General features: G+C 40.1%; 1 protein-coding gene across 1 annotated transcript in view; it reads right to left on the reverse strand.

Moving 5' to 3' along the window:
• Positions 1-15,893, reverse strand: part of htra1b (HtrA serine peptidase 1b) — a 36,351-nt gene extending 20,458 nt beyond the window's left edge. Inside the window, exons 1-4 of the mRNA XM_049563345.1 lie at positions 15,317-15,893; positions 4,065-4,164; positions 1,603-1,717; positions 659-748 (exon numbers count right to left, since the gene is read on the reverse strand). Coding sequence (XP_049419302.1) covers positions 659-748; positions 1,603-1,717; positions 4,065-4,164; positions 15,317-15,776 — 765 coding nt within the window. The 5' untranslated portion in view covers positions 15,777-15,893. The remainder of the gene's footprint in view (positions 1-658; positions 749-1,602; positions 1,718-4,064; positions 4,165-15,316) is intronic.
• Between the last annotated feature and the right edge of the window lie 1,034 nt (positions 15,894-16,927).

Here is a 16,927-nt window from a genome sequence, read left to right on the forward strand (position 1 = left end):
CCCTTTAACGTTCATCCTCATCTCGCTACGTTTCCCGTTGACACTGCAGGTCGCCATTAAACTATCACAGCGTCCGGCTGTGTGTCATGCTGACGTGAAAGGATGGCTTTCCTCGTCAGTGTCTGATGCGGGGAGTCACTGATCAAGCTCCGGTTTTTGATGACTTCAGAGTGAGAACCTACGTAACTTAACGTGAAATCTGTAACGTGACTACACTCAACATATGTTGGGTACATAACTTCATGTGACGTGCCTAACATGATGATGTCAAACAAGTTTCTTTTTCTGAACCTAACCTACGTAACTTTATTTTCTTTCTGATTAAGATGCATGACCCCCACAGCTTTTGTCACAATTATAAAAGTTTTGGCTCAGATTTTTGGGCGACGCATGAATAGGCAAATAAATTAAATCAAGTGAGATTTATCGCTCCCAAAAATCTGTCAGCACCTGATCTGTCCTCCACACAGGCTCCGCCTCCACAGCTACAAACACGTCTGCTGATTTTGTAGAAGCTACAGAATCATCAGGGGGATAATCATCCAGTGTGAGAGGCTGACTGCACAGTGCTGAATTTGAAATGTCACAGTTTGAAGGCAGTTTGGTCAGGAATACAAAAACAGGAATAAGGAGCATCGACTCATCTCTGTTTGCTCACCGGTGCATCGATCTTGATCAGAGCGATGTCAGCCTTCTCGTCCACATCTTTGATCTTGGCGTCGAATGTGGCTCCGCTCTTCAGCTCCACCTGGAGGACACAAAATGCTACTGACTCAGTCACGCTGCCTGTGCCCCTGAAAAACTCTGCTTATTTATCAGTTATATATTAAAGGGGACCTGTGATGCTTTTCCTTATTTTCTGTCATATATATAAAAAGTGACTGTCAGATGTTCATATTAAACATGTCCAAATTTTCAACGATGTGAACGTGTGTAACAGTGAGTAAAAACATCAGGAGGCTTCAGACCGCTCTCAATACTCTGTTTCCAACGAGACCAGCTGACGTCAGCTGGTGATAAATTTCATAATGTGGTCATCTGCTCCAGGCACGCTACTGCAAGTGTTTACATGACATACACTGCTACATGTAGCTACATGCTAACATCAGGGAAACATGTCGCCTTGTTGCTGGTGTTCATTTCAAATCAGATTCCTGCTGGAACGTGTCAGATTGTGTTTAGAAGCTTTTAGTGGTGTATAAAGTTTCATAATTCTCTGTCACAGTCATTCCCCAGCTGCTCTGATGGTGACGCCAAGAGAGACTCGAAAATACTGACCAATCAGAGCAGACTGGGCATTTCGGGGGTGGTCTTAAAGAGACAGGCGCTAAAATAGATCGTTTCAGACAGAGGATGGATACAGGCACAGACAGGATGAAGGAAAATAAAGTGTTTTTGAAACTAAAGCATGTGAACATGTTCAAACACAAACACAAAATACAAGAACCTGAAAATGACCACAACAGGTCATCTTTAAATTCTCAATGAATCCTGAAATTCCATGAAGTGAAAATTACAAGAATTAGATCATAAAAAAAACTTTATTTCAAAGACAATGTGTGCACGTTTCCCCTGCACCGTCTCCACAGCTGCTTTGCGTACCTTTACTCTGTGCTTGTTGGCGACCACGTGAGCATTGGTGACAATGAGTCCGTCCTCTGACACAACAAACCCAGAGCCGCTGGCGACCGCCACCTCTCGCTTTGAGAATATCATCCTGAGCAGAGAGAGGAAGAGACAGAACATGTTCGTGACTGATTCCTCAGACATCGACCAATCAAACTCAATCACGAGTTAATGTTAAACAGAACGTGCGTCTTGCTTCACTGGCCGACAGGTGTGTTTGATAAGTCTGACTGCAGGTGTGTTACCAGGTCAATAATAATAATTTTAACTTAGTACTTTTTTATGTTTTTAAACAACAGTAGGGTGATACAATACAAAAATCCACAGTTAAGACAAATCTAATGTCATCTTTTATATACTTATTCTGTTATGTTTGATCTCCCCATATATATGTGACTCTTCTTGACCACTCTTCCTTCAGGTTTACTGATACTGGGGCTCGGTCTCCAGAGTCTCTCTCAGCACATGTGATAATCCCTCCAAAGGCAACACGTACACAAGTTTAACACACCACATCGTAACGTCGGAGGCTCTTCATCCAACCCTTTTATAGAACTGTGATGTGTGCGGCGTACAAAGATATTCTAAGAATGTGTCTGTAGCTGGAATCTGATCCCAGAACAAAATGATGTGGCTTTAGAGGGCTATCATTCCCAAATATTTTTTTAATCTCTCTGGACTGACCGCCAGAAGCTGAGAATTTTAGGGCACGATCACATGAGATGGTTATAAGTGCCACAACAGAGGGATATTTACATTGAACAGCTGGCGTTACATGCAGTGTGTACTGAGTAATCTTGGGTCTCATAAGATTTGTTAGAACATGTAATTTTTCTCCACATCTCATCATCCACATGGGACCCAAAATCTTCACTCCAGCATGTTTTACTGTTGGTAAAGAAAAAGATTTAAGAGTCCTTGTATCTTAGAAACGCTATCATCTTTCCACGCTTTAAAACCCACATCTGAACAAGACGGTGCAAAATCAGGATTATAGGTGCCAAAACAGAACAATGATTCATAACCCCAAAATGCCACATTTTAAGAGTATTTCCAACAACAAAATGATCTTTCCTTCCCTGCAGTGGCATTACATTATTTATAAATGGCATGGTCCAAAGAGCAGGGGCACATCCTTTTTCTTCCAGGTCCATAAAAATAGAATTAGGGACATTTTTTAATCCATTCAGTGAAGCACAGGTAACTCGCATCATACAGGTGTGAAACCGCTGAATCAATGAATGAACTTCTGCCGGTACATCCTCAGTGTCACACGTCTAGGGTTGCACCGAAATGAAAATTTGTGGCCGAAGCTGAAGCCGAATAAAATTAAACACTTGGCCGAATACCGAGTACCGTTGTTTAGTTTTTCATTGGCCCAAGTTTAAATCCATTTCTATAAGCCTTGTTTAATCACTGTTATTTTTTTTGTCAATATAATCTTTACAGTGTTGTCTATGAGAAATAATTAACTGCAATTCAAATGCATTTTGCATAAATAAAATAAAAATCAACCAGCCACCCTCCTCCCCTGACAAGTAAAGAACAGTCCCTTCATAAGTAAAGAACAGTCCCGAAAGTGCGGTGAGGTTTGTGGAGCGTTACCTGCCACAAAGAGAGAAATGTGAACGGCTCGTTTCTCCTCTGACAAGTCTCATACCTGTGTGCCACCACGGCTCGGCTGTTCAGGTACTTTTGGGCAGTCATGATGCCAAGAAGAGGACATTATTGGAGCCGGTAAGCCTTATCTTGCGCCGCGAAGCACTATGGCCGCCGTATTTGACAGGAATACACTCCTGTCTGTGTCTGTGACCCCCGTTCAACCCACAACCGGCAGGATTCGCCTTTCATTTCTGCTGCTGGTTGAAATCTGTACTCAGACAGCGTGCTGAATGATTTATTTTGCCCGCACAAAACTATTTTTAGTTGCAAATGCGAGTGCGGTGACGGACGGAGTAAAATGTTGCCACACTGCCGACATTTTACTCCGTCCCTCACCGCATGCTGTTTGATTGCGTTATCAAAACACGCCGCTATTATTCGGCCTTGCTTTTAACTTATTCCACCGAATACCGAATGTGTGTTTTTTTGCAATATTCGGCCGAATATATTCAGTTACCGAATATTCAGTGCATCCCTACACGTAGGATCTCAATGCTGATTGGCTATCACGACATGAATCACATCGCTCGCTTTATTTGCACTGCTTAATTCACCTGTTGTGTCCATTGCATCTATTGTGCACATTTTTTTATTCAGTGTGAACACAGCCTTACACACTTGCCTCCATATGAGGACGCTGCACTGATGACGTACTGATGTGGGATCATTCATGTTTGCACTACAAAACACGCCACAGAACACCTCGGCAAGTGGTCTCAGTGATCAGATCACCTGAGACACATTTTAACACCAGGTGTACACGGGCTCTTTCTTACTTGCGGTACAGTTCAATATGAACGACAGCAGGTGCGATCTTCTCCACCACGTCTGCGATGAAGTTGTACTTGTAACGAAGACTGTCAGGATTCTGCTGAGCTGAAGGGGGGAAACACACTGTTAGTGAACTGCATCACACACACACACACACACACACACACACACACACACACACACACACACACTCACAAAGGAATCCCACTTCACACCCACAGTCGAATGGGTTTGGCTCAGCAGCAGCAGAGATACTGAGTTACTGAAAATAAAACTGATGTGGACTTTGACCTCAGTAACAGAGAAAACTGTTCTTGTTTTGGTTTAATAAAATCAAGTGTCGTCTGTTATCTGAAACGTGACGAGAGTGTGTGGTGCAGTGTGCTGTGATGGGACTCAAACTGTAGCTGCTGTGTTAGACCCAATCCAGATGTGTGGATCAGTATATGAAGTGTAAGTCTGCGAGCAGCTGCAGACGCTCTGTTGATGCTTATAAAACAAAGGAAATGACTCAAAGCCTCAGAAGATACAGAGTGTAAGCAGGAGGGATGTCAGGATGCTTACTGAGACAGTTGTAACAGTCCATGCGTAACCGCTGCTGTCACCTTACATAACCTCATTTTGGCTTCACTCCAGTCGTGCTGCAACATCTTTCTTGTCCCATCTCACTGGTCATTTGTGAGTCGGCCCCTCCTGCTCGGACCGCTGGGACCAGAAAGGAGGCGCTCTCCTCCATCTGTGCACAGCGGTGTCCAAAACATGTGACACATGGGACGAGACACTGAGATGTTAATGCACTATTACACAAAGCTATGTTTGTTTACACTGAAGACTCTGACCAATCACAGGCAACCAGGGAGTCACGGTTAAACTAGAATTACCGCCCCGTGGTTGTGCGCCGTCATGAACCGGCCAAGTGTCTCTGACAGTCTCCATCCATGTCAGTGAAAACATGGATGCTTCACACACAGAAGATCTATACAATCAGCACAGTTTCAAGATTAGAGTCACCAATTCAGTATCTGACCAAATGTCTCCCCTTCTGTTCCTGAGATATGACGTTAAAACATGATGATGTCACAGTCAAGCTGACCTTTGACCTTTTGACCTTCATTATTTTATCCTGTTAGACATTTGTGTGAAATGTTGTCATAATTAGCCAATGAATTCTTGAGTTATGGCCAAAGACATGTTTTATGGTGACCTTTGACGTTAGACCACAAAACTCCAATCAGTTCATTCTTCAGTCTATGTGGACGTTTGTGCCAAATTTGAAGAATTTCCCTCAAGGCATTCTTGAGATATCTCCGGCCACGGCTGTCAACGGGGCGGAGGCATAAAAACAAGTTTTGTCAGGTCACACTGACCTTTGACCACCAAAATCTACTCAGTTCATTCTTGAGTATAAGTAGACGTTTGTTAACCTGGAAATCCAGATGCCCCGCCCCCAGCAAATGAGGAAGACAGCGCTGCGCCACAGGAAAAAGTAAACAGCCAGGATGGCAGCTGCTGAAGGACTGCATCCATTCAATTTAGCTTTGGAAGAAACGCTAAGCCATCTGCACTTATCTTTTTCCTTGATAGAGGAACAGGTCCTTCCAGGAAGGATGTTTTTTCTGTTTTGCCGATGGGATACAGCAAAAGCATAATATATCAGTTAGCCCCACTGGTTGGCAAACAAATGAGGCTTAGTGCAATGAATATGCGACAGCATTTAATATACCTCAGTTAGTGCCGCCCCTTGGGTAGGAAGGGTGTATCGGTGAGGGCCAGACTCAAATTTTTCTAGATTTGAGTCTGGATTTCCAGGCTAGACGTTTGTGCCAAATTTGAAGAAATTCCCTCAATGTGATCTTGAGATATCACATTCTCAGGAATAGTACAGACGAGGTCATGTTGGCCTTTGACCTTTAACCACTGAAATCTGTTGAGTTCATCCTTGACTCAAACTGGATGTTTGTGCCAAATTTAAAGAAATTCCTTGTGATATCATGCTCACAAGAATGGGACAGACAGATGGACGGATGGACAAAATGCCTCCTGCCCGGCTAACACCTGCAAACAATGACACTGGTTGTTCTGCGGCCTTTAAGCCACCAAATTTGGTTGTTTTTCACCAAGTCAGGAAGGTATCAGCAGGTATTTTAAACCAAAACATCATGTTTTCCAAACCATGACTAGGGGGTTTTGTGCCTAAACTTAACCACACATTACCCAGTGTTGTTTAAACATCAAGTTCCAATGTAAGGCCTTTATAATAACATTTAATGTGTAACGTATCCATGGTTTAGAGCTCAGATTCTCCAACCCTACCTGCCCCAGACTGCGACTGATAAGAGGGAAAGTGATGGAACAATGAAGCAATACGGTGGAGAACCAGGAGAGAGAGGTAGAGTTCTTCATGTGATCAGTTGTTGATTTCATTCACTGTCCTTTAAATGTAATTGTGCTTTGGCAACACATTCCAAATGTCAGCCTATTGAACTGAGAGAGCACGAGAGAGGGACGGAAAGCAGGAGAAATGGAGGCAGGGCCTGAAGGTGACGAGTCGGCAGTGTTTGCTTCTGCCTCCCAGGCTCAGGACCAAAACTGCTGCAGTGGCTCAGGCCTGGACAGAAAGTATGCAGGTTAATGTGGGGGATTTTTTGAGCCAGCTTTGCAGAAAAGTCCAACGTTTATCCTGGTAATTGGGGCGCTTTATCAATAAACTTAACAATGAACATGAATAATCCGACCCTGACTGTACATGTTTGTGTAACCAGTCGGTGAGGTAATGTTCCTGCTCTTTCTCTGAACACACTGCTACAGTCTGAGGTTGTTTCAGGTCATTCACATTTTTGTCTCGATAAGTCGCTCTTTATTTAGTCAGATTAAGTCTGAATTTGTCTGCACTCGAGACTAGATGACATGAGTCGACACCTCAGACTCATGAGGACCTCCTCTGGTGCTGCCGTACAGTTCCTGACTGAGCAGCTGTTTGTTGTGAGAGCTCACTTCAGCCTCGGCTGCAGAGACACTGATCTGTTTCTGTTTCTGTATGTGTTTGGCCGGAGGATTAGTGGTGTGCCAGCTGCTGCAGCTTTGAACTGAACTGAATGGAGCCAGTCAGATGAACGCCTCGACCTCAAACACTCTGCAGGTGTCGGTAACAGCTCAGCGTACTGAGGTCAAAGAAGGTCGACTCCACTCTGAGTCAGGGAGGAGAGCTGCAGCAGGTACATGCACCACAGACAGGGAAGAGAGCCAAGGTGGGACCAAGTCATTGTTAAGCAAGTCACAAGTAAGTCTCAAGTCAAGACAGTAAAGGCTCACAATCGCAAAGTCAGTTCCCAAGTCCCGAACTCTAAGTTTGAGTCCTAAACAAGTCATATGTCGTTCTGTTCATAGCCTCATCTTCTCCTGTTCTTTCAGCGCCTTCACATGCTGAAAAAAGTTTGAAGTTGCTGCCTCTCCGTGTGTGAATCTTTGACCTGCCTGTTTTACATGCTGCAATTTTTCTGTGGACCACTGCCTAGTTTTGTTCGCAAACAAAATTATCTTCGGTATCATTTTGTTCCAACTGGCATCAGTAACGTCATGTTCGCTCTTCATGATTCTGTGTGGATCATTAAGTGTTCATTACCTGTAACCGCTTGTCCTGTTAGGGCTGGCAAGGGGGGTGGAGCCTATCCCAGCTGACACTGAGCAACAGGCGGGGTTCACCCTGGACAGGTCACCAGACTATCACAGGGCTGACACATAGAGACAAACAACCATTCACGCTCACATTCACACCTACGGACAATTTAGAGTCACCAATTAACCTGCATGTCTTTGGACTGTGGGAGGAAGCTGGAGCACCTGGAGTAGGGATGCACCAATCCGATATGTGGATCGAACATCGGCCCCGGTATCAACAAAATCGATGGATTGGGTATCGGAAAATGCAACCTATACCTGAGGCAATCCTTTGTCCTTTACACGAGCTACGTCAAGGAGAGAATCTGCAGTATCTGTAGTCATCAATGCCTGATGCCTCTAGTCTTTTCTGTTCTACATGTAAAGGTCTATAGCTCTTTAGGTCAACCATGGTATCAGATCGGTATTGGGTACCGGTCGATACTCCAAGCCACAGCATCGGGATCGGTATCGAAACTGAAAAAGCGGGATCGGTGCATCTCTAACCTGGAGGAAACCCACGCTGACATGGGGCCAGTGTCGACTTGCTGGGAATAATTAGCACTGATGTTAGTTGATTCAGGAAATGAAGGTAAATGATAGGGACTAGCAAATACACGATTATCTGTATGTGTCTGTGTCGCTTTAACCAACAAAATCATCTGTATCTGTACTCAAAATGAGTTGTCTGAGTCAGACGTGGGTGGGGTTTAAATCGGAAGTGGGTGTGGCCTAATCTGACGTTGTTATTTTAAGCCTGAAATTAATATAGGTTGATCAACAGTAAGAGGTTAAACACAAATAAGGATTTCCCTTTATCAGGAGTGCAGACACAGACACTTTTATTTTCTTTTAAAGATTATTTTTCTGGCTTTTGCCTTTATTTGATAGGACAGACTGAGCGTGAAGGGGGGAGAAAGAGAGGGGAGGACGGTCCGTGTACTTCGCGGCCATTCGTTTCGAAATAACAAATTGAAACATGGAAAAACCATTATCCATTTTTTGTTTTGAAATGACCAAACGAAAAAGGAAAAAAACGATCCATCTCCCGTTTTTTATTTGATAATAAAGAAAAGAAAAACGGAAAATGAATCGTTATCCATTATGTGTTAGCCGTTATCCGATTTAATTTGGGAATTTAAAAAAACTCTGTGGGAAACTCCTTTCTATATTTTTTGTTCGTTTCCTCTCTGTGACCAGTAAGTTGCATTCATGTGGTGTCGGAATAATCGGAAAAATGACTTTCCGACTGGGAAAATACACATGAACGCTCGCTCATGTCGAAAAAACAACTCGGAGATAATTTTGGAACAGGAGTTGTCGACTTGACTGAAATTGACGTCACTTTCACAGAAAACTGGCGGACAAAAAGGAACGTTTGGTCCATGGTAATAAAACTTTTTATTAATTCACGTATTGCATATCATTTTTTGCAGACGTAATGTGTAATGTGGTATGCCGTTAGTTGCTGTTCATGTAGAGTGACCTAGATTAGTTAGAAAAGTTATTTATTAGCATAACATGTCAGATAAAGCAATATTCTAGTAGTTATAGGAAATGCACATGCTCCGTATGTACATTTCATACACCACATGAATGCAACTTACTGGTCACAGAGAAGAAATGAACAAAAAATAGAGAAAGGAGTTTCCCACAGGGTTTTTTTAAATTCCCAAATTAAATCGGAAAACAGATCATGGGTAACAATTCGTTTTCCGTTTTCTTTTCTTTATTATCAAATAAAAAATGGGAGACGGATCATTTTTCTCCTTTTTCGTTTGGTCATTTCAAAACAAAAAACAGGTAATGGTCGCGAAGTACACGGACCGAGGACATGCAGCAAATGGCTGCTGGGTGGAATTGAGCCCACAGCCACTGCGGCAAGGACAATGCCTTTGTACATGAGACGCCTGTCCAAACCACTGAGCAACTCGACGCCACAGATATTGACACATTTTACTCGTATAGTACTCGTATGCGTAAGAAGCACATTATCTGTATCAGATACTTGTTTCATTTGAGTATTCTGCTCAATCCTGGTAAATGAATTGATTTGTGTCGCACTCTTTAGGTAACAGAGTTTTTTTTCTATCTTTGGGCGTGGGGGGAAGGTGTCAAGTGTTTTCAAGTCAAAAGACTCAAGTCCAAGTGAAGTCACGAGTCACTGGTGCTGAAGTCCCAGTCCAGTTGCAAATGTTTTTTATTTTGTAAAGACTGAAGTGATCGCAGTTGTGACTCACGTCCACACCTCTGGTAGAAAGTACTGCAGGACGCACTGACACAGCTGGTTTTGGTCTTTTCAAACAACATGTAAGTAACAAGACAAATACAGTATAACAGTTTTATTCTTTCATGCAAAATATAAATAAAACTGATTAACTGCATCGGCAGTGATGGAACCTCAACGTGTGGCTCCACATTTATAACTTGGCCAAACAGTTTTCATTTTCCTCCTGAATGCAGCTCAGACACGCCGCTCCTCAAACATCTAATGAAACCCTGATTTGAACTTCATGTCTGAAATCTCATTACGAGCTGGACGAGCCTGAACTGGGAAACATTCCTCCAGTTCCTGAAAGAGTTGAGTCACCGTGCAACCGTGTTTTGTTAATGCTGTATCCACGCCTGTCAGTCACACACAGAGCTCACAAGTCTGCACAGGAAGCAGAAATAACACCAGAGAAAAAATAATAAAGGAGCCGTTCAAATCTGGGTTAAATAACCTGGACTGACCTAAATCTGCGTTTGTTTAAGAAGTTACACAATCGACCAATCAGCTCCAAGAGATGAATCATTACAGAAGACTGAATGCGCTGTGTGTGTGTGTGTGTGTGTGTGTGTGTGTGTGTGTGTGTGTGTGTGTGTGTGTGTGTGTGTCACTGACATCTTCCAGATTTCTTTCCCTCCACTCAAATAGTTCAAATCTTCAGAGAGAAGTGATGCAAAAGCTCGTCCGTCCCTCTGGGACAGATCGAAGATAGGAGGAGAGGAAATCAGGAGCAAGAAGACAAGGGAACAGGAGGAGAGAAAGGACAGAGGAGATAAGAGATGGATGGACAGAAAGAGAAAGTGCCTTGAAATCACAGGAGAGAGGAGGATAAGTAATTAGGGAGGAGAGGAGAGGAGAAATATAATGTGGAAGGAAGGAAGTATACAAGAGTGGAGAGGAGGTAAAGTGTGGATAAAAAAAGAAAATGAAGGGAGTAAGGATCAAAACAAAGGAGAAGTAAACTGCTCTTCTTCCTTCATCTCTCCTCTCCTTGAGGAATGGAGAAGAAAGAGGAGGAAATGGAGGAAGGAAAGATGATGAGAGGAGGAAGGAGGGGAAAGGATGGCAAAGGTGAGGGGAGAACGAAGACGAGGGATGAAGGGGAGAAAACCTTTGACCTGGTTGAACTCCACTAAGAGAAACTAAAGTGCAGTCAGCAGGTTAGTGTGTTCACAGCTGCAGCTTCACAGAGTGTGTGTGTGTGTGTGTGTGTGTGTGTGTGTGTGTGTGTGTGTGTGTGTGTGCCTCCTAATATGCTTTCATTCCTCCCTCTCTGCCTCACACACACTCACAGGGGAACACTGTTTATTTTCTCAGCACAGCGAGGCACTCAGGACCTGCTCGCCTCATTTCAAGACATTATGACCTTGTTAGAATAACAGACAGAGTGTGTGTGTGTGAGAGAGAGAGAGAGAGAGGGAAAACATCGCCACTTTTAGAGTTAGCTGCAGTGTGAGGTGCTGATGCAGATCTGAGTGATCAGCACATGGAGAGATGCCAGACACACAGGGAATGAGGCAGGGTGGAGATGCACCTGACGCAGCCTCTGATCATGTCACACACCAGTGTCCACCTGTTGAACACAGAGGAGTCTGAGTGGACATATTAAAGGTCCACTGTGTAAGATTCAGTGACATCTAGTGGTGACGCTGTAGACTGCAACCAACTGAAACTTCTGTGTGCAAAGTGTGAAGGAAAACTACGGGGGCTGTAGGGGTGGTATCGATTATACTCGATGTATCGAAGCTTGTTCAACGTAGGATGTATAAAATAACTGCAAATAAAAATTGTCATTTTTTAAGTCACCGGCATGATAATCACTCTGGTGTCTCCCGTGACTCTCTCTCCCTCTCACAGACACAAAAAGACAAAGAAAGACTCACAGACACGACACATCAAACACACTTCCTCCGCTCATCCTCATCCAGACGACTCTCTCCTGGCCGACAGTGTGAGCAGGCGAGGCGTGTTTCTGTATCTGCAGGGCGCCAGACAGCAACCATTTAATGTTTCTGCGTTGCAGTAAATAAATCATCACGTTTAATGGCGCCGCTGCAACAATTTAACTTTCTGCTAACTGCTAACAGCTAACTGGAAGCAACACTTCCAGCCTGAGATGGGTTCTTCAAAATAAAAGCACCAGTGGGTTATTATAAAAATACTTTAATGTACTTTATCATAACTGTTCCTTATCCAAATGTATTAAAACAGTGCTTCAACTTTGTCATAAAAGTACTTAAACTTTGCTATAACAATACATTCTTTTACTTTATTACAACTGTATTTTATTTAACTTTATTATAACAGTAATTTATTTAACTTTATTAAAGGCAACTGAGCATTTTCAGTGGCTGCTCCCAAGCTCTGGAATAGCTTGCCATTGCATGTTAGACATGCAGAATCCCTGGAAAGGTTTAAATCATCTCTAAAAACTCACCTTTTCTCGTTGGCTTTTGAACCCGCTCTGAACCAGACTTGACGTTGTGTGATATACGTATGCTCTGTCTCAGGTTTTTCCATGTGTAATTGATGTTGTTGTTTTTGGTATTTTGTATCTGTTTTTATATTTTTGGTATTTATCATTCTATTTGTGTGGTATTGTAATTTTTCACAATGTTCTTGTAAAGCACTTTGGTGACTTCCGTCTTTTTAAATGTGCTGCAGAAATAAATGTGACCTTGACCTTGACCTTTATTATAACAGTACGTTATTTAACTTTATTAAAAAGTACTTTATTTAACTTTATTAGAAAAGTACTTTAACTTTATTAAAAAATAATTTAACTTTATTTTAAAAAGTACTTTATTTAACTTTATTAGAAAAGTTCTTTATTTAACTTTATTAAAAGTACTTTATTTAACTTTATTTTAAAATGTACTTTATTTAACTTTATTAAAAATAATTTATTTAACTTTATTAAAAAATAATTTATTTAACTTTATTTTAAAAAGTACTTTATTTAACTTTATTAAAAGTACTTTATTTAACTTGATTAAAAAATTATTTATTTAACTTTATTTTAAAAAGTACTTTATTTAATGTTATTAAAAAGTTCTTCATTTAACTTTATTTAAAAAATTATTTATTTAACTTTATTTTAAAATGTACTTTATTTAACTTTACTAAAAATAATTTATTTAACTTTATTAAAAAATTATTTATTTAACTTTATTTTAAAAAGTACTTTATTTAACTTTATTAGAAAAGTTCTTTATTTAACTTTATTAAAAGTACTTTATTTAACTTTATTTTAAAAAGTACTTTATTTAACTTTATTAAAAGTACTTTATTTAACTTGATTAAAAAATTATTTATTTAACTTTATTTTAAAAAGTACTTTATTTAACTTTATTAAAAAGTTCTTCATTTAACTTTATTTAAAAAATTATTTATTTAACTTTATTTTAAAATGTACTTTATTTAACTTTATTAAAAATAATTTATTTAACTTTATTAAAAAAATATTTATTTAACTTTATTTTAAAAAGTACTTTATTTAACTTTATTATAAAAGTTCTTTATTTAACTTTATTTAAAAAATTATTTATTTAACTTTATTTTAAAAAGTACTTTATTTAACTTTATTAAAAGTACTTTATTTAACTTTATTAAAAAGTACTTTAACTTTATTATAAAAGTTCTTTATTTAACTTGATTAAAAAAATAATTCATTTAACTTTATTTTAAAAAGTACTTTATTTAACTTTATTAAAAGTACTTTATTTAACTTTACTATAAAAGTTCTTTATTTAACTTTATTTAAAAAAATTATTTATTTAACTTTATTTTAAAAAGTACTTTATTTAACTTGATTAAAAAGTACTTTATTTAACTTTATTAAAAGTACTTATTTAACTTTATTAAAAAGTATTTTATTTAACTTTATTATAAAAGTTCTTTATTTAAATTGATTAAAAAAATAATTCATTTAACTTTATTTTTAAAAGTACTTTATTTAACTTTATTAAAAAGTACTTTATTTAACTTGATTAAAAAGTACTTTATTTAACTTTATTTAAAATGTACTTTATTTAACTTTATTAAAAAATGTACTTTATTTAACTTTATTAAAAAATAATTTATTTAACTTAATTAAAAAAATAATTTATTTAACTTTATTTTAAAAAGTACTTTATTTAACTTTATTAAAAAAATAATTTATTTAACTTGATTAAAAAAATAATTTATTTAACTTTATTTTAAAAAGTACTTTATTTAACTTTATTAAAAAGTACTTTATTCATCTTTATTCGAAAATTTCTTTATTTAACTTGATTAAAAAATAATTTATTTAACTTTATTAAAAGTACTTTATTTAACTTTATTAGAAAAGTTCTTTATTTAACTTTATTAAAAAATAATTTATTTAACTTTATTTTAAAAAGTACTTTATTTAACTTTATTAAAAAAAAATTATTTAACTTTATTTTAAAAAGTATTTTATTTAACTTTATTAAAAAATAATTTATTTAACTTTATTCTAAAAAGCACTTTATTTAACTTTATTAAAAAAATAATTTATTTAACTTTACTTTAAAAAGTACTTTATTTAACTTCATTAAAAAATAATTTATTTAACTTTATTAAAAAAAGTTATTTAACTTTATTCTAAAAAGTACTTTATTTAACTTTATTTAAAAAATAATTTATTTAACTTTATTTTAAAAAGTACTTTATTTAACTGTGTTATAACAGCAGCTACTTTATGCAGTTTTACTGTAACAATAGTTTATTCAGCAGTTTGGTATTTTAGTAGTCTTTAGAGGAGATTTCCAAATAATGAGATATAATAATGAGTCGCAATATAGCCTGAAAATATCATCATAATATTTGTGGGCGGTTTCATCCAGCCAACATGTCAGACTGCATGGAGGAGGACCCGCTCTGTGTGACATAAGCAGCTCAATCTGAGGTGAGGAAATCACAACTCTTCTCAGTTTGAGGTGATTAATCATCTTAATCACATACAGTCCATTACACCTGCACACTGTGTAACACCTGCTGAACACTGAGGCCACAGCTGACCATCACAGCAGCACAGAGCACACTGAGCAGGTGTTACCTCACTGACATGACCTGGAGTTTGGTACAAGTGGCAGCTGGACACACAGCATGTTGCCATGGTGACACAGAGGCGCAGAGATCATGAACACACACAGAGGAGTGTGTTAATGGACTTCATGAAGCTGATCCGGTCCGCTGGCAGATTTGAAGGTTTGAGAACAATAACGGAGGAAGAGAAAGTTTACTCTGCTGCTGAGGTCATCCAAGTTCACACACACACACACACACACACACACACACACACACACACACACACACAGCTCTCACCTTTTCCGCAGGCTCCTCTCTGGATGAAAATCACCGGCGGCTGCTGCAGCTTCGTCGCCCGGTTGCTGACGCGCTTCAGCTCGCAGATGTTCCGGTACGACACACCGTCACTGCCGCACACCGGGTCGGAGCTGGTGCACACGCACATCCCGGCCTTGCCCCTCCGCCTCACGGTGGCGGACACCTCCACGCCGTCGGTCACCACGCACTCCATCCCCTCTGCGCACTCCTGGTCCCCGGTGCCGCCGCACTGCTCGCCCTCGCCGGACGCGCACACCGGGCAGCAGTCGCAGCGGTCCAGCACGTCACCGGCCAGACAGTCAGCGGGGATCGGGGCGCACTGCGACTTGTCGCACTTCTCCGGGCAGCCGATGGCGAAGCGTTTGGTTATCCGCGACCCGGTGATGAGGTACGGGCACACGAGCAGGGCCGTTACGCAGAGGATAAACCGGAGATGCATGATGGGACAGTCCCGAGGAAACTCAGAGAGACACAGGAAGCTGGAGTTGAGATTGACTCTGGGGCAGAGCGGAGACCAACAGACTGATGCAGTGTGGAAGTTCAGTCTCCGGTTGTCCCGGTTTATAAAAGCTGCAGGATAAACACAGGAGGCGATTGGTGGGCATGTGTGACGTCTGTCAGAGGGAGGGATGATGGAGGTGTGTGTGTGTGTGTGTGTGTGTGTGAGTGTGTGTGTGTGTGTGTGTGTGTGTGTGTGTGTGTGTGTGTGTTATTAAAGTTGTGCATGGTGGAAAGTAACTGGAGGTATTCAAACAGCCTGCCTACATGACATTTTGAGGTACTTGCAAAATACTGTCACAAATTTGAGTTGTTAATGATTAAGAGCTCAGAGCTGCCACCATCTTTCTTTGAGCTGGTCTGGTCCGGTGTCAGAGGCAAGAGAACATCCACTCCAGACAGACAGGTGTAGAAATATGGCCTTGACTGAAAGTACGAATTCCTAAAAACTAAAGGACACGTTCATACAAGAAACCCTACAGGAGCCACGTCCCTAAAACACACAGCACTGCAAGTACAACTATAAAATAACTTCATTCACTGGGCCAACTGCCGGCAACTTTTAAGGTGGAACGTTAACTTGTAATGTTACTCAATGCATGAGTTGATGACGTGAATCCATCAGCACACCTTAAATTTCACTGTGACAACTTTGACCATCACTTTAGTTTTTATATGACACACACTTTTAGTAATGACTTTAAAAATATAGATTCATTTGGAGCGGATTATGTGAAGGTCATATATTCTAATCCTCACTTCCTGTGGGCTACAGCAACACTAAACCCCTGAGCTTGCCTGAGAAGGACTAAATGCACAAAGCTGCTATTTTGAAATATCCCATGGAGAGAGACTCTCACTGCAGCCTGTTGTATTTTGTTGTGAAAATGTGGGCGTGCAGCCTCGTTCTGTGGACGATAAACCAGGTGCAGACTTCCATCTGTGTCACCGCTGATGAGGAAATACAGCGAGTGCTGGACGGAGCAGTGAGTGACAACAACCCCGCCCACATTTAAGAGGACTGTCTGAACACACCGAGGGTCTAGGTACCATGTCTGAAGGCTTACTGCTGGTTCCAGAGGTGCTGGACTG

This window comes from Epinephelus fuscoguttatus, linkage group LG20 (assembly GCF_011397635.1).
Source record: "Epinephelus fuscoguttatus linkage group LG20, E.fuscoguttatus.final_Chr_v1".
Lineage (NCBI taxonomy): Eukaryota > Metazoa > Chordata > Actinopteri > Perciformes > Serranidae > Epinephelus > Epinephelus fuscoguttatus.